This window comes from Trachurus japonicus, chromosome 13 (genome assembly GCF_045865225.1).
Source record: "Trachurus japonicus isolate A0001 chromosome 13, Traja_1.0".
Taxonomy (NCBI): domain Eukaryota; kingdom Metazoa; phylum Chordata; class Actinopteri; order Carangiformes; family Carangidae; genus Trachurus; species Trachurus japonicus.
Window position 1 is genome coordinate 40,960,763 of NC_140919.1, and position 20,706 is coordinate 40,981,468.

Here is a 20,706-nt window from a genome sequence, read left to right on the forward strand (position 1 = left end):
TCCTCGCTTGTAACAGTGTTTCCGTGTTTAAATTAGTAAATATGATCGGCTTGAATGAGAAACAGCAGTGATCGTCAGTTTTTAAGCAGCTCCAACACTTTTGAAACAACATTTTTTGGTGCCGAAACCCGGGATTTCAAGACGAAAGACTGTGAACGTTGTCAAGTTGGAGCTACCGTTGAACCTGTCGTTAATAATTATTTTTTACTTTACTTTGAAAACCTCATCCCAGATACTGTTACATGTCTCTATAGATATTTCCTCCCCAACATCCAGACAGAAGTTCAGTCCTGATCACACCTGCAGCCATTCACCACAACAGGGCTGTGCTGTGAGGTCCTTTCACTATGGCCTGGCCAGCTTTTCCATGGTCATAGGTATAGGCATAGGTTATGCCAACCTTGTCCTCATGTAGGCTGATGTCTGCAGAAGTGGGTTGTTGGACAGCTAAAGGGTTTTTACATTTTTCATTTGTATGAGCAGATTGTGTTTTTGTCTTAAATATACAGACATCCTCACTGCAAAAATTCAAAAATCTTACCAAGAATATTTGTCTTATTTCTAGGCAAAATAATCTCTTTCTACTTAAAATAAGACTCATCACATTAAAAAGTAGCTTGTTTTTAGACACTTTTTACTTATTTCAAGCAGATTTTCACTCAAAATAATCTGATAGTGAAGGAAGTTTTTCTTTCTTATTACAAGCACAAAAAACTTGCTTTCACTGGCAGATTTTTCTACTTATTTCAAGTGAAAATTAGTTTGAAACAAGTTAAAATGGTCTGAAAACAAGTACATTTTTAGGTGATGAGTCTTATTTTAAGTGGAAAGAGTTTAGTTTTGACTAGAAATGAGACATTTTGACAAGAAACAAGACAAATATTCTTGGAGAGATCTTGAGTTTTTGCAGTGCTCTTAACTATATTTCAGGTTTTTAACCATGTTGGTGTAGAAAGCTCATGATTCTGCTTGTACTTGTAAAGTATAAAGTCTACAGTTCAATTTGATGTTAAATGTTTAGACACTGGACCTTTGTTGCGTGACAGAGTAGGTTAAATGGAACTAAGCTTGTTTAACTTCATGAGTTCTGTTAGTTTGAACGCAAATCAAAAAGCAAAATAGAAAATAATATTTACACTTCTCAGTTTGGCTGTGAAGGACTCATTGTTTGCTTTTATTGCACTGTATTCACATTATGTGGAATTTAAACAAAATGTATGTGACTTTGATGCCCATTCTGCACAGTAAAGTGAGGGAGGGGCTTCTACTTCTTGTGTGAGTTCACCTGAGTTGCAGTGCAATACAGGTTGTGTGGTTAAGCAGTGTATAGTTGCAGTGCCTCCAGTAGAGGGTGATATTGTGCTGTGTTTGTAGTGTAGTGTAGTGTGCCATAAGCTTGATTTGTAGTGGCCTTTTCCAGACCCCTGGCAGTGCAGAATCCCCCTTGATTGTTATTCGCCCCTCAGTTCTTTTTTATGATCTGTACTTTATGACTTTTGTATGTTGTAACCACCATTCTCTGGGTGATTATTGGATGGCTCTGACCTGTACTGGTGACTTTAAGCTCACCATTTTGGTTGAACCAACATTTATTACACATACAATTAGAAAAACTCATTTATTGACCAAAACAACAAAAGATGACATGTGTAAGTAAACTGCTACAACACATTGGAGCATGACAAAGTGCAGAATGCATTCTCCCAATACTGTTTTTAAGTTTTTAGCTGTGTACATAGTGCGAATTACAGGGGGGTTTGGGGGGGTTTGACCCCCCTAATTATGACTTCAACCCCCCTAAAAGAGGTACAAATAACAGATAGGGGGGGTTGAAACATGTATCTTTCTTATTAGTAATCATAAATACTACAATATACAGTATTTCCATAGTCATGCCAGGAAGATGCTTGTAGTAAAATTTCAGACACCCCTAGTGGACTAAACCATTTCATTGTCTTTGCTAGGGTGTGTGTGCATGGGTCTGAATTTCGGCAGATTAGATCTAGAATATTTTGTTGGTGACTACAAAAGTTGTCTGTGTGGTACATTATGTGCCGCATGAACTGTAAAATTGTGTAAAATTTGGTTTATCATCATCTACAGACTGTAGACATTTCATTGAACAAGCAAGATACTGTAAGACTTCTGTTAACTCAAGCACGCGTCTGCGCTGTACTGCGCGCTGTGTAAAATGTTGACCCCCCCAATTGTCATTGTATAATTCGCACTCTGGCTGTGTACACACCAAAAGCGACTGGTATTTATGGCGCAACAGAGTTACATACAAAGTCAATAGCATAACAGACATCTTGTTTCATGCTGCCACAGACCTGTAGCTAGATAAGAGTGGGCGCGACTTGTCTCTCCAGGAGGTGACGACTCGCTTGTTGCACAATTGTGAAATACTCAATTTAAGTGTCAAGCCTGTTCCGCAAAAAGCCGATCAGTGTTGAAGAAAAGCATTGTCAAATTGGGCACTACAAAACTTTTAAGATGAATACTATGTTGCATAACTTAAAATTCTATATCCATATAATATATGATTTATAATATCATATTATAACATTCAAAGTTGAAGGGACAACGAGGAGATTCTCCAGCGGCAGAACGAAAAATTCTGCGACAATAAAAAAGTCTCATATTAATGTGGATGAATCTACGTTACCACTTGTTAATGGTCCATTTTAGATAAATCTATGGTTTTGTCTCTATGGTTATTTTGTTATTATTAGTGGTGGTGGAAATGCTGGGCGAGCCGACCAGCGTTTCTTTACTTTCGGTTTCGTGGCGAGTCATGAGAATAACGCCGCCGAATCTCCGTCTATGGTGGGAACTACGACGGTATGTGATCGTCTTCCAACCTCTGACTTTAATTCTTGATGAATGAAAACATGAGTCTGTCTTGCACCGGTCAAAGAATTTCACGGTGCGCGGAGGCTCATAAATGTAGTGTGAAAACGCTTCGCTTTTCCAAAACTCCTCATTGTCCCTTTAATCTGTATTGGTTTGTGAATTTTCTATGTTATTGTAAATGTAATGCAGTGAAAGCCGTGCCCAAAAAAACAAATCAAAACAAAAAATAACAAAGAATCATATTTATGAGTAGTGATCAGGCAAGAGTTATTCTGTAATATATACTTCCTCTGATAAAACTTAGGTTTGAAAGTTGCAGTGCATGGAACCCTCCTACCCTCCTACCCCACTATGCAGAGGACACTCACATTCATGTCTGTGTTGGCTTAATTTCCAGCAGGTGTCCAAAATAATATTTTGGGCAAAAAAAAAAACTAGATAATAATGATAATTTGACAATATTCATGAATGAGTGGGTTAAAGTGCATTAAGATGCAGTTCCTGTAATGTCCTCTAATTATAAATACTTTTTTTTTTCATAAGGATGGCACGTAGGGTTTAGAGTCTTGCCCATACTTAGACATGCAGACTGAGGAGTCGGGAATCAAACCACAACCTCTGTTTAGTGAACAAAAGTGAAATAACACAAAACTCTGTCATCAGGACAGAAAATACATGTTAAATGAATAGTAGATGATTAATGAAAACGATAATGAGGTGAAAACTTACACAATGTTTGTCCCTTTGTCTCGATCGGTTTAGTGTTGTCCTCCAACTCATTCTATCATCAACATATGTAGTGGGGAATATGAACCCAATCTGCTGCTGGACTAGATCGGTCTAATCACATTCCAGACATTGACCACTAAGACAATGGATTATAATGATGATCCATTTAATAATGACCTTTCCTCCATCATCATCCTCAGACTAAACTTGGTACCTTATTTAAAAACCTTCACTGCTTGTAAGGTAGATGGAGATGAATTTGTACGGTGGAATATTTCAGTCATCATATTGTTTTGGTAATAATGAAGATTTCTCCTAAACCTTTCCTCAGCACCACCATGAGTTAAACTTTTTGCTTTTTATGGGAAGATAAAATATCAACAACTATCGGGGGGACGGCATGGTCATTTCCAACAGCCAAATACCTAAAAAGCAAATGACGTCCTCATCAGTTTTAAGTGCACTTATGTTACCAGTAAGTGAAGTAAATTAGAAAACATTAGGAAGCTTACTGGATAAAATATACTGCAGTAGATTGCCTTAAACATTATAGCTGCTTAAAGGACAATTCCGGGCAAATTCAACTCAGGGGTGTATTTTCCTATCATTTTAGGTCTAAAAGAATGAATCTGAAGATTTTCAGTTTAATCGCTCCTGTTTTGCGGTAGTTGTGTCTGTCCCCGCATCGCCACGGCAGCAATGAATGGGAGCGGATGTAAGTTCTGCTGTTTAGGCTGTTTCCATCCCTCAAAGCCACAGACAGCGTCAGATGGAGACTCAAACATGCACCGAGAAGTTTATTTACTTCAAGCAAGCCGACATGTTTGTAAAACTAGATCTAATTCAAAGTCTCCAGGAGTCTCGCGCGAGACCCAGTTGCCGTGCGTGGTGTGTTCAGGTGCAGTGGGAAAAGCTCCCGTTTGTGTCATAAACACAGGAATATCAACTCTTTACTTGCTCCAAGTAAAAATAACTTCTTGGTGCATGTTTGAGTCTCCATCTGACGCTGTCTGTGGTAAAAAATTGCGGCTTTGAGGGATGTAAACAGCCTAAGCAGCGGAACTTGCATCCGCTCCCATTCATTGCTGCCGTGGCGATGCGGGGACAGACGCAACTACCGCAAAACAGGAGCAATTAAACTGAAAATCTTCAGATTCATTCTTTTAGACCTAAAATGTTAGGAACATACACCCCCGAGTTGAATTTGCCCGGAATTGTCCTTTAACATCAACATGCTATTGTTACTGTTGGGATGACTTCAGCCTGCTGGGAAGAGGCAGCTCTCTGTAGATAACAACACTTTGGGCCACGTGCATCTGCTGATCTCCGTCACCACGGCTACGCTGCACTGTTGAAGACTTTCTGTGGGTCTTTGACGGTGGTGGTGATGAGTCCTGTCTGGGAGTTGGTGCTGTTGTGGCTGTGCAGCCTCATGAGAGCCACCTCCTTACTGTCCACTTCTCCGACCCTCCTCACAGGCAGCTCCACCCGCAGCCTCTTCCAGAAGCGCGACGTCAGCTCTGTGGACTTGTCGCCCTGCCACCGGACCAGCGCCAGGGCCACGCGGGTTCTCTTCAGCTCCCTGACCCAGCCCTGCCTCTGGACCGGCTTGTACTGGACCAGGATCACCCGCAGGTGGCCGTCCAGCGCCATGCCGTCGATGCCGGCCTTCAGCTCCAGCAGAGCCTGGGAGCCCTTTGAGGCGTAGCCCGGGCTAACGACCACCAGGAGGCGCCGGCTACGAGCCACGAAACTCAGAGTCTCATCGGTGATGGCTGCAGGGAGAGAGGACGGTTAATGGATGGACGGATGGAAACATCCACCCAGGCATGTGTGTTGTAGCATCAGATTGTGTACTGCTGAATCAGTCAGTATGTTTACATGCAGAGCTTAATCCAGCTAGGCTCAAAATTCAATTTTGGCTCAAGTCGGACTTCTGTCCTTGTCTCAATTTACATGCAACTGAGAAAATCGAACAACTGACGGGGTCCATTGCCCCCTCATGCGCCGTCACCTGTTGTTTCAGCGGGTTAATAGCTACGCCCCCCTGTCCTGTTGACTTTTCTGTCACCTCGTAAAAAACTGAATATAAACAACTTATAAGCTTAATAATAAATTCTCAACTGCAGTTCCCGACCAGATGCGCCAGTCTGGGCTGGATGCGCGCTGAGAATAGGATACGGGCTTCCTTTCTCTCTCTCTCTCTCTCTCTTTTTAAAAATAAAACACTCTTGCTGGTCACGCTGTGTGAAATGCATTGAATCGGCGCTGATGTTGGTTATTTTCTTTACTTTGCCGGGTTCGGGCGGCTTCTCTGCTCCACTTGGTGCCGTCTCTACGGTTGTGGAGCAGCGCACATGCATTGTCCAGTTATACTCCGACTAAGGTGTTTACATGACGGAGAAAATCTAATTCCAATCACATTATCTGGGTGTCTTAATCGGAGTTCTCAACTCCGATTTCAGTCGGACTAAGGTGTTTACATGCACTTCAGTTGTCCAGTTATAGTCGGATTAAGGCAATAATTTGGTTTTATCAAGTGTCATGTAAACGTACTGACTGTTCAAGGAGCGTGTAACAAATCACTATACTGCAGTCCCTCCAGGAATTCGCAATGTCGCAATCGCAACACTTAACGCAAATTCAACCAATCCCCGTGAATTTGTGCGATCTTGCAATTTTGTACAATCACCGCAAATTGGACCAATTGTCGGTGCTTTCCGCGAGTTACACAGCAGAGAGTAGCGAGTCTGGACGGAGCGGTGGTTGAAAGTGAGTCCATGGAGGAACGGCGAGGCTGGGCTGACGGCAAGAAACTTGATACAACGTGCACAAAGTGATAAGTAAAGGAACACAAGCTGAGTTGAACGTGTTGAGTGTGTGAGTTGTCCTGGTTGACCACCCGAGGCTGTGTCCCCCCCCCGCAGCACTCGCCGAGGGAGAATCCAGTGAGTGCGTCACTGCAGGGCCGGAGCGGAGCAGCCGGCGGACAGGTGCCCCTTCCCCCATCCTAAACCACCCTCCCCTTTTTATTCAAAGACTGGACTGTTTTAACGACATTTTAAAACAGTTGTTTTACCACGATTTTTAAACAGACATTTTAATTAAAAGTGAAACAACTTTAAACTCTATGTAATTTTCCTGTGCCTTTCTTAACAAGTGGAAAATTGCCGGTATAACAGGACCTCACATTATTTTGTGACATTTAAAAATTTTCAATTTTCCTTTGATTTTTAATTATTCAGAACAAAACTGCAACTTTTTTTTTGCAACTTTCGCCGTCTCCCGCAATTTAATCGCAACAAACGCACTTTAAACATCACAACATGCACCGCAATTTTTTCAAAATGTGGCCGCAAAATCAGCAACAATCACAAAAAAAGCCTGCGAAATCCTGGAGGGACTGATACTGGGTGTGTGCTGCACTGTCACTATGAATTGTACGGCCATAAGCAGTGTGTGCTGTGTACTCACTCCCTCCCGGCAGACTGTCTCTGTCAAAGATACACACTGAGTATCCCAGCTCGTTCTCCAGGACTCTGCGCAGCGTCATCAGAACAAACTGCTCCTCCTCGCTGCTCCTCTCATACGAGATGTACACGTCGTACTCTTTATCATCTAAACACAACACAGACCATCAACAGAGTGAATAAATCTGCCAACAGGGCTCAATAAATTACACTTTCTAAATCTAAATCTAAATCTGAATGCTGTGACTGCAGCCAGGCAGGATGTCTAAAACTGTTCAGTTTTTCCACAGGATGCTCCCCCTCTACAAAAATCTGATAAATAAATCAAATCCAATAAAACGTGCACCTGCTGCTTATAGTCTACTTGCCAGCCCATAGGGCCCCATTGTGAACCCGGAAATGTTGAGTACCCCAAAGTTTTATGTTAGAAATAGATAGTATGGGTCCCCAGTAACTAAATTCAAAATGGCTGTCTAAACCGGAAGTGACCAGATTTTAACCGCCAGTGGGCCGATTTTGATGGATTTCATCTGGTCACTTCCGGTTTAGACAGCCATTTTGAATTTTGAAAATGTCAGAAATGGATTCAGCATCATCAATAACCCCTAAAACCACTCCAATATTGCCCAGATCAGCCAAGTCAATTTTGTTGAAATATTGCCCATATAGGCAATTATGCTAATTTATGCTAATTATGTCAATTATGCTAATAAGTTAGCATCCGGCAGTTTCTGAATACTGGGGACCCATACTATATATTTCTAACATAAAACTTTGGGGTACTCAACATTTCCGGGTACTCATTGTTGGCAAGTAGACTATTAACCTGACTCTGACAGCAGGAAAAACCAATACAAATACACACAAAATGTAAATAAATATAAAGTGCAATGAAAAAACCTTGTATTATAAAAAAAAATATATATATATATATAGAATTTATTTATATTGTTTTTTTCCCATCCCTGCTGCTCACCTGTGTGTCTCTCGTCGGTGCCGAACCAGGAGCGGTAGAGCAGCAGCAGCTCCAGCCAGAAGACGTGATAAACCACGAAGACGATCAGCATGAGGACCAGAGCTGCACCCAGACCACAGCCCAGCGCCACCGACGGCAGCGACACTGGCACAGTCACACACACGTCAGCTTCAACAGATGTTTCATGATGAGGGGGAGCATATGTAGCTACACATTTCAGAACACGCCCTTCAACAGGTAGCAGCAGAGTCTGCTAGCTCTGAGTTTTTGCTTAAAGGGATAGTTCACAAAGTGGCTTGCTCCAGACCTGCTCTGTTTTCAATGAAAGAAGCTCTTCGTCTTAATAAACCCGTCTCCCCACAGAAGTATCCATCAGTAGTTGACAAAATACAACAGAAATACAGCAAATGTTAAAGGGATAGTTCACACAAAATTCAAATTTCACTCATCATCTACTCACCCTCATGTCGACTAAGAGCTGTGTCCTCCGTTCCTTCTCTGAGTTACGGGGGGGTTCGTGCAGCAGTATTTGTCCATAATGGTTGTCAATGGATACCACTTTTCTTCGTCCAAAAAGACACACCAAAAAACATCCAAATACCTCCATAGTGCTCGTCTGTAATGTCCCTCTTGTATTGAAAAATTAAATAAGTCTATATTTTAAGCTTGTTTGTAGCGGAAGCTCCCAGTGTCTCAGTTCACTGCTCTGCCTGTGTCAGTGCAAATCTCACGTGATTTGCACTGACCGGCAGAACAATTTCTCAAGACGGACATTACAGACGAGCAGTATGGAGGTATTTGGATGTTTTTTGGTGTGTACGCGGACCCCCCCTCTAACTCAGAGAAGGCACGGAGGACTCTGAAACTTCTCCCAGCTCTTAGTCAACATGAGTGTGAGTAGACCAAGAAAACAGCAGTGGTGGACGACTCCTCTCTCTTTGATTGCAGGACGGAGAGATATAGAAGATCCTTCATACCTTCAGCCATCAGGATTTTTAATGCAAATGGTATATGAGCTGCCAGACAAATGAATTTCCCTTTGGGGATTCATGAAGTCATTGTATCTTATCTTATCTTATCTTATCTTATCTTATCTTATCTTATCTCATCTACCATCAGCAGAAGGAGCAGTGGTCTCACTGGAAGTGAATCTGTCACGACGAACATGAGGATTTACCAAACTGTTTGATTATCATGTGGCACTGCAGCAGAGAGGGTGGAGACATATCTATTTACTACAGCTTCATCAGAGTCTGACGTGTGTGTGTGTGTGTGTGTGTGTGTGTGTGTGTGTGTGTGTGTGTGTGTGTGTGTGTGTGTCTCACCCTCCTCCTCCAGCCAAACTCTGTGTGTGTCGTTGCCTCGCTCGTTCCTCACAGAGCAGTTGTACTCTCTGTCCAGGTCCTCAGACTGGAAGTCCTGGATCACCAGCACGCTCTCCTCTGTCCGGTCTCCGAGATCGTCATCGATGGCTCTGCAAACACACACATCTCGTATATTTCAAAATAAAACACACAGGGTCAGAGTCACTCAGGACCTTCAGGAAGATTTATGCCCCAACTGACTTGACAGTCACATGCATGTACTTATATATACAGTATGATATTTTACCAATAGAAAGTAATTGTGACCCGTTCTATCAAAATGAGTCGGATAACGTGGAAAACCCATAGAACATTTTTTTTTTTTGCCTAATTTCAAAGAAATGACGTTCAAAAACAATCTCCCAAAGTTTCACAGTCCAGATAATTGAGAAAAGGCACGAAAATGATGATTAAAGTTGACTTGCAACTTAAACCCTCTGAAAATGAGCGTTGCATCGGTGCAAAACATGAAATATCTCCTGAACCGTTCATGATAGAGACGAGCTGTAACCTGCATCTGAATCGCAGGATTCTCCGCTTTCCGACGGTCATTGAATGGTGCCTTTATGACGGAAGGGACGGATACAGAAACAGATGCTAAACCGAACGTAGCAACGATGCTAAACCGAACGTAGCAACGACACAACGCTTGCACATGTTTTACAAAATGTCAACAAAACATGACAACTTCTGAACCGTTTATGATAGAGACGAGCTGTAAAAAGCATCTTAATTGTGAGATTCTCTGCTTTCCGAGGGTCATTGAATGGTGCATCTATCACAACAAGGGATCGTATAGGGAGCGTGTAATCACGTGGTACAGGAACAGATGCCAGAGTCACTGGCAAAAACTTTAACTGCAATTTTCTCAGGTTTTAGAACAGAATAGGAGAGTGAAAGATCGTAATTCAAATGGCCACATCTCGAAAACCATCAAGTGTATGACTTTGACTAGGGTATCATTTTAAAGCTTATTTTCTAATCTTTCCATTGATACCAAAATCTCAACTATGAAATTTGGGTCAATGTGACTCATTTTGATGGATCAGGTCACAATTGGTAGTGTTGGTAGTATGGTAGTGTAACTACAGTTTACTGATACTGCTTATGTACTTTTACAGAAGATATTTAATGCAGGACATTTATTGAGTCATGTCACAGCTAAAGGTAATCAAACCTGTCGAATTCTTTCAGTACTAGTGTTTAGAAGCGATGTATTAGTAAAGTCACATCAGAGTTCGTTCATCCATTGTTCCATCAGCTCAAAGAGAAGACAAACAGCAGTGAAGTGTAGTAACTACTCCTCCGTCTGCTCGTCCATCACAAGGTTTAAAATCTCAAAGTGCAGATACATTTTTTTCCTTCTACCTGTTGCTCGTGTTGAAGCGCTGGTTGGCGAGCTCATCCAGCGTCTTCCCATCAACCGTCCACCAGATCTTCCAGGGGGAGTCCCCCAGGTGGGGGAACACGGCTCTGCACATCAGGCGCACCTCTGTGTCTGAGGGGGGAGGGAGAAATAAACCCAGTTGGACCTGTGCACCATGTCCCTCAGTGTGATTCATTCAAACTACAGCGTTCTGGAAATTAAAAAAACAACAAAAACAAGCTATCTAGATGTTTTATGAATACTTCTTCAGCAGGAACCTTTGAGCTCGGAGATCAAATGCTGCGTTCATAACAACTCGGAGGTCGGAATTCCCAACTCGGAAATCTCCGACTTCCGACATCATTGTGTTCACGCTGCAGGAACTCGGAAGAAAAAAAAACATGGATACCTGAAGGAAGTTTGGCATGTTGTGGCTCATAGCTGAATACGAAAAATCAATGCAGCAGTAAATGATGTTTATTTTGGAGGAGAGGAGACGCTGCAGATGAGTGCACATATAATATCACAGCTTAAAGCAGAAGTAAGTGATATATTTGTGTTAATATAAGTCTTAAATAGTTATATCTTCCGACAGCAATCACTTCTATAGAGTGTTTGGTCTGAAACACGGGTCTGTCAGTCACTCTGCTCTGCTCTGAGCCCAGGAGAAAACATTTATCGTATCCTACAGTTTTTATCCAATGAGGAGAGAGAACGGCATGCAGGGCTGTGTGTGCAGCCAAGGGACGCCGTGAATGTGGCGACGTAGGGACGAGGACTGTTATGGTGCGTTCAAGGAAACTCGTATTTTTCCGACCGTGAAGTGGTACCAGTTCGATCTGGTACGACTTCACCGGTCAGAAGTTACGAGTGGCCGTTATAGTGACTTTCACCGGTAAAACAGGTCGGAAAAACACGAGTGGGTTGCCTGAAACGCTACAAAGTCGTAAGTTGTGACTTGAAGCTGTAATTTACGATTTCAAAAGCCTGCCTGGAACGCAGCATTAGCGAAAACGACCGGACCACTTACTTCTGCTTTAATATAAAGGTATTTCATATAGGCTTTACATGTTGGCATGTTGCGCCACCTAGCGCTCTCTCCCAGTCACGGCGGCGTCAGTGGCATTTCAGCCTCCGGTCTGGTCCACTGAGCTGCCGCTACGACTGGGAGGGAAAACCAGATCGCTGTGTTTTGAATTTGACTGCAGTAACCGTGTTTGGCCACATTCTTACATATGTTAGCCTCGTAAACCAGCCTCTCGCGGAAATGCATTTCATTTCATTCTGAGGGAGAGTCTGGCCTCATCCCCGTTAGCATTTGGACTGAAACCCTCAGAAGGCCGAGCCAATCAGCGTCGCCCGCTGTGATTGACACAGCACGTTGGCCAATCAGGGACCGACTGGTGCAAAGCCCCGTCACTACACCAACTTGCTGATTGGCTGAATGGGGTTGTCTGTCAACGCTACTACCAAAGATATTAAACCGTCTTTGCTACTACTCCCGCCCAGCTCCCGCCCACCACAAACGCTTAGAGGGGGGATGAGGCCAGACTCTCTGAGAAATGAAATGAAATGAAATGCATTTCCGCGAGAGGCTGGTTTACGAGGCTAACATATGGCACCTTTAAATGATATTGTTCGTGCTGAATAAATAAAAAAGGAACAGAAAAAAAAGTGGTGCACATGGCTGGATTGTACAGGACGTGGAGGGTTATTATTCTCCCATCCATTCAGTGATCAGTATCGAAATTGGCAGACTTATGATTCCTGTGATCAGTCAAAAAAGGCTGACTGGAGCATCGCTACTGGTAACGGAGCAGTTCTGTTGTTGACCTACCCAGTTTGACAGGGATGACCCGGTCTGCAGTCGGGTGGAGGATGGTGGGCTCTTTGGGCAGCGAGGACGAACCTGATGGAGAACAAAACAGCACAGTCACCAGTGTTGGGCAGTAGCGACGTTACAAGTAGCAGCGTTAGTAACTTCACTACATTTCTCAGTAGCGTGGTCGTAGCGTCGCTGTTTTCTACATCAAATAGCTTTTCAGTAGTTAAGCTATTTTATTGATCAGTAGCGCGGTAGCGTCCACAGAAGCTACATTTCCCCAGACATCTCTAGACCTTAAATGCACCGCTTCCATGTGACGTCATGTACGTATCTGCTGATGCCCGTCTGCTGCAGCGGGGTCGCCTGAAATTCAAATGAGGTGGCCTGAAATGTCTAGTAGCCTAATTAATGAATTAAAAAAAAATCTGACCAAGAAAGGTTAGGAACCACTGTTTTAAGAGACACTTGGGTTTTTTTGGGGAATGTACTTGCATAGATCTTTCAGCACTCACAATGGGCCGATATAAATGAAAAACTTTATCTAACTTGTTGTGCTTTTTTGATGAGCAACGGCAACTAGAATATTCAAAAACTGTCGGAATAGTCAATAAACATTTACTTTCTTTGAAAATTAAGTCTAAAAAAATATTTTATTTATCCAATAGGCCCTATTAAACTTTAAAACCACTTTCGGTATTCGGTATTATTCGGTTATTCGGCCAAGCGTTTTGATTTTATTCGGTATTCGGCTTTGGCGGTGGACGGTGTCGTGAGCAGCAGTGCGGCTGTCTTACTGACTGCGGTGACGTTGACGCCCCTGGTGAAGTTGAGTTGTCGGCCTCTCCTCCGGTAGCTGACTGCACACACATATAAACCCTGGTACACCTTCGTCATGATGTAGAACTGAAGACTGGTTCCTCTCTGCTGCCGGTCCGAGTTCCACTTCTGAGACAGGTGAGACAGGAGAGACAGGAGAGACAGGTGAGACAGGAGAGACAGGAGAGACAGGTAGAGACAGGAGAGACAGGTGAGACAGGAGAGACAGGAGAGACAGGTAGAGACAGGAGAGACAGGAGAGACAGGAGAGACAGGAGAGACAGGTGAGACAGGTGAGACAGGAGAGACAGGGGAGACAGGAGAGACAGGAGAGACAGGTGAGACAGGTGAGACAGGTGAGACAGGAGAGACAGGGGAGACAGGAGAGACAGGTGAGACAGGAGAGACAGGAGAGACAGGAGAGACAGGTCAGACAGGAGAGACAGGTGAGACAGGGGAGGACGGGGAGACAGGTGAGACAGGAGAGACAGGTCAGACAGGAGAGACAGGTGAGACAGGAGAGACAGGAGAGACAGGAGAGACAGGTCAGACAGGAGAGACAGGTGAGACAGGAGAGACAGGAGAGACAGGAGAGACAGGAGAGACAGGAGAGACAGGAGAGACAGGAGAGACAGGAGAGACAGGAGAGACAGGTGAGACAGGAGAGACAGGAGAGACAGGAGAGACAGGTCAGACAGGAGAGACAGGAGAGACAGGAGAGACAGGAGAGACAGGAGAGACAGGAGAGACAGGTGAGACAGGAGAGACAGGAGAGACAGGTCAGACAGGAGAGACAGGAGAGACAGGAGAGACAGGAGAGACAGGAGAGACAGGTCAGACAGGAGAGACAGGAGAGACAGGAGAGACAGGAGAGACAGGAGAGACAGGTCAGACAGGAGAGACAGGTCAGACAGGAGAGACAGGAGAGACAGGAGAGACAGGAGAGACAGGAGAGACAGGAGAGACAGGTGAGACAGGAGAGACAGGAGAGACAGGTCAGACAGGAGAGACAGGAGAGACAGGAGAGACAGGAGAGACAGGAGAGACAGGAGAGACAGGTGAGACAGGAGAGACAGGAGAGACAGGTCAGACAGGAGAGACAGGAGAGACAGGAGAGACAGGAGAGACAGGAGAGACAGGAGAGACAGGTGAGACAGGAGAGACAGGAGAGACAGGTCAGACAGGAGAGACAGGAGAGACAGGAGAGACAGGTGAGACAGGAGAGACAGGAGAGACAGGTGAGACAGGAGAGACAGGAGAGACAGGGGAGACAGGTCAGACAGGGGAGACAGGTCAGACAGGAGAGACAGGGGAGACAGGAGAGACAGGAGAGACAGGAGAGACAGGTGGGACAGGAGAGACAGGTCAGACAGGAGAGACAGGAGAGACAGGAGAGACAGGAGAGACAGGAGAGACAGGAGAGACAGGTGAGACAGGAGAGACAGGAGAGACAGGTCAGACAGGAGAGACAGGAGAGACAGGAGAGACAGGTGAGACAGGAGAGACAGGAGAGACAGGTCAGACAGGAGAGACAGGAGAGACAGGAGAGACAGGAGAGACAGGAGAGACAGGAGAGACAGGTGAGACAGGAGAGACAGGAGAGACAGGGGAGACAGGTCAGACAGGAGAGACAGGTGAGACAGGGGAGGACGGGGAGACAGGTGAGACAGGAGAGACAGGTCAGACAGGAGAGACAGGTGAGACAGGAGAGACAGGAGAGACAGGAGAGACAGGTCAGACAGGAGAGACAGGTGAGACAGGAGAGACAGGAGAGACAGGAGAGACAGGAGAGACAGGAGAGACAGGAGAGACAGGAGAGACAGGAGAGACAGGAGAGACAGGTGAGACAGGAGAGACAGGAGAGACAGGAGAGACAGGAGAGACAGGTCAGACAGGAGAGACAGGAGAGACAGGAGAGACAGGAGAGACAGGAGAGACAGGTGAGACAGGAGAGACAGGAGAGACAGGTCAGACAGGAGAGACAGGAGAGACAGGAGAGACAGGAGAGACAGGAGAGACAGGTCAGACAGGAGAGACAGGAGAGACAGGAGAGACAGGAGAGACAGGAGAGACAGGTCAGACAGGAGAGACAGGTCAGACAGGAGAGACAGGAGAGACAGGAGAGACAGGAGAGACAGGAGAGACAGGAGAGACAGGTGAGACAGGAGAGACAGGAGAGACAGGTCAGACAGGAGAGACAGGAGAGACAGGAGAGACAGGAGAGACAGGAGAGACAGGAGAGACAGGTGAGACAGGAGAGACAGGAGAGACAGGTCAGACAGGAGAGACAGGAGAGACAGGAGAGACAGGAGAGACAGGAGAGACAGGAGAGACAGGTGAGACAGGAGAGACAGGAGAGACAGGTCAGACAGGAGAGACAGGAGAGACAGGAGAGACAGGTGAGACAGGAGAGACAGGAGAGACAGGTGAGACAGGAGAGACAGGAGAGACAGGGGAGACAGGTCAGACAGGGGAGACAGGTCAGACAGGAGAGACAGGGGAGACAGGAGAGACAGGAGAGACAGGAGAGACAGGTGGGACAGGAGAGACAGGTCAGACAGGAGAGACAGGAGAGACAGGAGAGACAGGAGAGACAGGAGAGACAGGTCAGACAGGAGAGACAGGAGAGACAGGAGAGACAGGAGAGACAGGAGAGACAGGAGAGACAGGTGAGACAGGAGAGACAGGAGAGACAGGTCAGACAGGAGAGACAGGAGAGACAGGAGAGACAGGTGAGACAGGAGAGACAGGAGAGACAGGTCAGACAGGAGAGACAGGAGAGACAGGAGAGACAGGAGAGACAGGAGAGACAGGAGAGACAGGTGAGACAGGAGAGACAGGAGAGACAGGGGAGACAGGTCAGACAGGGGAGACAGGTCAGACAGGAGAGACAGGGGAGACAGGAGAGACAGGAGAGACAGGAGAGACAGGTGGGACAGGAGAGACAGGAGAGACAGGTCAGACAGGGGAGACAGGAGAGACAGGAGAGACAGGAGAGACAGGTCAGACAGGGGAGGACGGGGAGACAGGTGAGACAGGTGAGACAGGTGAGACAGGAGAGACAGGGGAGACAGGAGAGACAGGTGAGACAGGAGAGACAGGAGAGACAGGAGAGACAGGTCAGACAGGAGAGACAGGTGAGACAGGGGAGACAGGTGAGACAGGTGAGACAGGAGAGACAGGGGAGACAGGAGAGACAGGAGAGACAGGTGAGACAGGTGAGACAGGTGAGACAGGAGAGACAGGGGAGACAGGAGAGACAGGTGAGACAGGAGAGACAGGAGAGACAGGAGAGACAGGTCAGACAGGAGAGACAGGTGAGACAGGGGAGGACGGGGAGACAGGTGAGACAGGAGAGACAGGTCAGACAGGAGAGACAGGTGAGACAGGAGAGACAGGAGAGACAGGAGAGACAGGTCAGACAGGAGAGACAGGTGAGACAGGAGAGACAGGGGAGACAGGAGAGACAGGAGAGACAGGTGAGACAGGTGAGACAGGTGAGACAGGAGAGACAGGGGAGACAGGAGAGACAGGTGAGACAGGAGAGACAGGAGAGACAGGAGAGACAGGTCAGACAGGAGAGACAGGTGAGACAGGGGAGGACGGGGAGACAGGTGAGACAGGAGAGACAGGTCAGACAGGAGAGACAGGTGAGACAGGAGAGACAGGAGAGACAGGAGAGACAGGTCAGACAGGAGAGACAGGTGAGACAGGAGAGACAGGAGAGACAGGAGAGACAGGAGAGACAGGAGAGACAGGAGAGACAGGAGAGACAGGAGAGACAGGAGAGACAGGTGAGACAGGAGAGACAGGTGAGACAGGAGAGACAGGAGAGACAGGTCAGACAGGAGAGACAGGAGAGACAGGAGAGACAGGAGAGACAGGAGAGACAGGTGAGACAGGAGAGACAGGAGAGACAGGAGAGACAGGAGAGACAGGAGAGACAGGAGAGACAGGGGAGACAGGGGAGACAGGAGAGACAGGAGAGACAGGTCAGACAGGAGAGACAGGAGAGACAGGAGAGACAGGAGAGACAGGGGAGACAGGAGAGACAGGAGAGACAGGAGAGACAGGAGAGACAGGTCAGACAGGAGAGACAGGAGAGACAGGAGAGACAGGAGAGACAGGTCAGACAGGGGAGACAGGAGAGACAGGTCAGACAGGAGAGACAGGAGAGACAGGAGAGACAGGAGAGACAGGAGAGACAGGAGAGACAGGAGAGACAGGAGAGACAGGAGAGACAGGAGAGACAGGTCAGACAGGAGAGACAGGAGAGACAGGAGAGACAGGAGAGACAGGAGAGACAGGTGAGACAGGAGAGACAGGAGAGACAGGAGAGACAGGAGAGACAGGAGAGACAGGAGAGACAGGTCAGACAGGAGAGACAGGAGAGACAGGAGAGACAGGAGAGACAGGAGAGACAGGAGAGACAGGAGAGACAGGAGAGACAGGTCAGACAGGAGAGACAGGAGAGACAGGAGAGACAGGAGAGACAGGAGAGACAGGTGAGACAGGAGAGACAGGAGAGACAGGAGAGACAGGGGAGACAGGAGAGACAGGAGAGACAGGTCAGACAGGAGAGACAGGAGAGACAGGAGAGACAGGAGAGACAGGAGAGACAGGAGAGACAGGAGAGACAGGAGAGACAGGAGAGACAGGAGAGACAGGAGAGACAGGAGAGACAGGTCAGACAGGAGAGACAGGAGAGACAGGAGAGACAGGAGAGACAGGAGAGACAGGTGAGACAGGAGAGACAGGAGAGACAGGAGAGACAGGGGAGACAGGAGAGACAGGAGAGACAGGTCAGACAGGAGAGACAGGAGAGACAGGAGAGACAGGAGAGACAGGAGAGACAGGAGAGACAGGAGAGACAGGAGAGACAGGAGAGACAGGAGAGACAGGTCAGACAGGAGAGACAGGAGAGACAGGAGAGACAGGAGAGACAGGAGAGACAGGAGAGACAGGAGAGACAGGTCAGACAGGAGAGACAGGAGAGACAGGAGAGACAGGAGAGACAGGAGAGACAGGAGAGACAGGAGAGACAGGAGAGACAGGAGAGACAGGAGAGACAGGAGAGACAGGAGAGACAGGGGAGACAGGGGAGACAGGAGAGACAGGAGAGACAGGTCAGACAGGAGAGACAGGAGAGACAGGAGAGACAGGAGAGACAGGAGAGACAGGGGAGACAGGGGAGACAGGAGAGACAGGAGAGACAGGAGAGACAGGGGAGACAGGAGAGACAGGAGAGACAGGTGAGACAGGAGAGACAGGAGAGACAGGAGAGACAGGAGAGACAGGGGAGACAGGGGAGACAGGTCAGACAGGAGAGACAGGTGAGACAGGAGAGACAGGAGAGACAGGAGAGACAGGGGAGACAGGAGAGACAGGAGAGACAGGAGAGACAGGGGAGACAGGGGAGACAGGAGAGACAGGAGAGACAGGTCAGACAGGAGAGACAGGAGAGACAGGAGAGACAGGAGAGACAGGAGAGACAGGTGAGACAGGAGAGACAGGAGAGACAGGAGAGACAGGAGAGACAGGAGAGACAGGAGAGACAGGGGAGACAGGGGAGACAGGAGAGACAGGAGAGACAGGTCAGACAGGAGAGACAGGAGAGACAGGAGAGACAGGAGAGACAGGAGAGACAGGAGAGACAGGAGAGACAGGTCAGACAGGAGAGACAGGAGAGACAGGAGAGACAGGTCAGACAGGAGAGACAGGAGAGACAGGAGAGACAGGAGAGACAGGAGAGACAGGAGAGACAGGAGAGACAGGTGAGACAGGAGAGACAGGAGAGACAGGTCAGACAGGAGAGACAGGAGAGACAGGAGAGACAGGAGAGACAGGAGAGACAGGTGAGACAGGAGAGACAGGAGAGACAGGGGAGACAGGTCAGACAGGAGAGACAGGGGAGACAGGAGAGACAGGAGAGACAGGAGAGACAGGTGGGACAGGAGAGACAGGAGAGACAGGTCAGACAGGGGAGACAGGAGAGACAGGAGAGACAGGAGAGACAGGTCAGACAGGGGAGACAGGAGAGACAGGAGAGACAGGAGAGACAGGGGAGACAGGAGAGACAGGAGAGACAGGGGAGACAGGAGAGACAGGGGAGACAGGAGAGACAGGTCAGACAGGGGAGACAGGTCAGACAGGGGAGACAGGAGAGACAGGAGAGACAGGAGAGACAGGAGAGACAGGAGAGACAGGAGAGACAGGAGAGACAGGTCAGACAGGGGAGACAGGGGAGACAGGAGAGACAGGTCAGACAGGGGAGACAGGTCAGACAGGAGAGACAGGAGAGACAGGGGAGACAGGAGAGACAGGAGAGACAGGAGAGACAGGAGAGACAGGAGAGACAGGAGAGACAGGAGAGACAGGGGAGACAGGAGAGACAGGAGAGACAGGTCAGACAGGGGAGACAGGGGAGACAGGAGAGACAGGAGAGACAGGAGAGACAGGAGAGACAGGAGAGACAGGTCAGACAGGGGAGACAGGAGAGACAGGAGAGACAGGAGAGACAGGAGAGACAGGAGAGACAGGGGAGACAGGGGAGACAGGAGAGACAGGAGAGACAGGAGAGACAGGAGAGACAGGTCAGACAGGGGAGACAGGGGAGACAGGAGAGACAGGTCAGACAGGGGAGACAGGGGAGACAGGAGAGACAGGAGAGACAGGAGAGACAGGAGAGACAGGTGAGACAGGAGAGACAGGTCAGACAGGGGAGACAGGTCAGACAGGAGAGACAGGGGAGACAGGAGAGACAGGAGAGACAGGAGAGACAGGTGGGACAGGAGAGACAGGAGAGACAGGTCAGACAGGGGAGACAGGAGAGACAGGAGAGACAGGAGAGACAGGTCAGACAGGGGAGACAGGGGAGACAGGAGAGACAGGAGAGACAGGAGAGACAGGGGAGACAGGAGAGACAGGAGAGACAGGAGAGACAGGAGAGACAGGAGAGACAGGGGAGACAGGAGAGACAGGTCAGACAGGGGAGACAGGAGAGACAGGGGAGACAGGAGAGACAGGTCAGACAGGAGAGACAGGAGAGACAGGGGAGACAGGAGAGACAGGTCAGACAGGGGAGACAGGTCAGACAGGGGAGACAGGAGAGACAGGAGAGACAGGAGAGACAGGAGAGACAGGAGAGACAGGAGAGACAGGAGAGACAGGTCAGACAGGGGAGACAGGTCAGACAGGGGAGACAGGGGAGACAGGAGAGACAGGTCAGACAGGGGAGACAGGTCAGACAGGGGAGACAGGAGAGACAGGAGAGACAGGAGAGACAGGAGAGACAGGAGAGACAGGAG

The 20,706-nt window shown here is 47.7% G+C and overlaps 1 protein-coding gene across 2 annotated transcripts in view; it reads right to left on the bottom strand.

Moving 5' to 3' along the window:
* Positions 1 to 1,604: 1,604 nt before the first annotated feature.
* LOC146976654 (interleukin-1 receptor accessory protein-like) overlaps positions 1,605 to 20,706 on the bottom strand; it is a 36,231-nt gene continuing 17,129 nt past the window's right edge. Inside the window, exons 6-13 of one of the 2 annotated variants that reach the window (XM_085796568.1) lie at positions 13,378 to 13,528; positions 12,596 to 12,667; positions 10,761 to 10,890; positions 9,354 to 9,502; positions 8,029 to 8,172; positions 7,057 to 7,200; positions 4,815 to 5,357; positions 1,605 to 4,135 (exon numbers count right to left, since the gene is read on the bottom strand). In XM_085796568.1, coding sequence (XP_085652694.1) covers positions 4,921 to 5,357; positions 7,057 to 7,200; positions 8,029 to 8,172; positions 9,354 to 9,502; positions 10,761 to 10,890; positions 12,596 to 12,667; positions 13,378 to 13,528 — 1,227 coding nt within the window. In that variant the 3' untranslated portion in view covers positions 1,605 to 4,135; positions 4,815 to 4,920. Of the gene's footprint in view, positions 4,139 to 4,814; positions 5,358 to 7,056; positions 7,201 to 8,028; positions 8,173 to 9,353; positions 9,503 to 10,760; positions 10,891 to 12,595; positions 12,668 to 13,377; positions 13,529 to 20,706 lie in introns of both variants that reach the window. The other variant, XM_085796567.1, reaches the window with a different exon arrangement.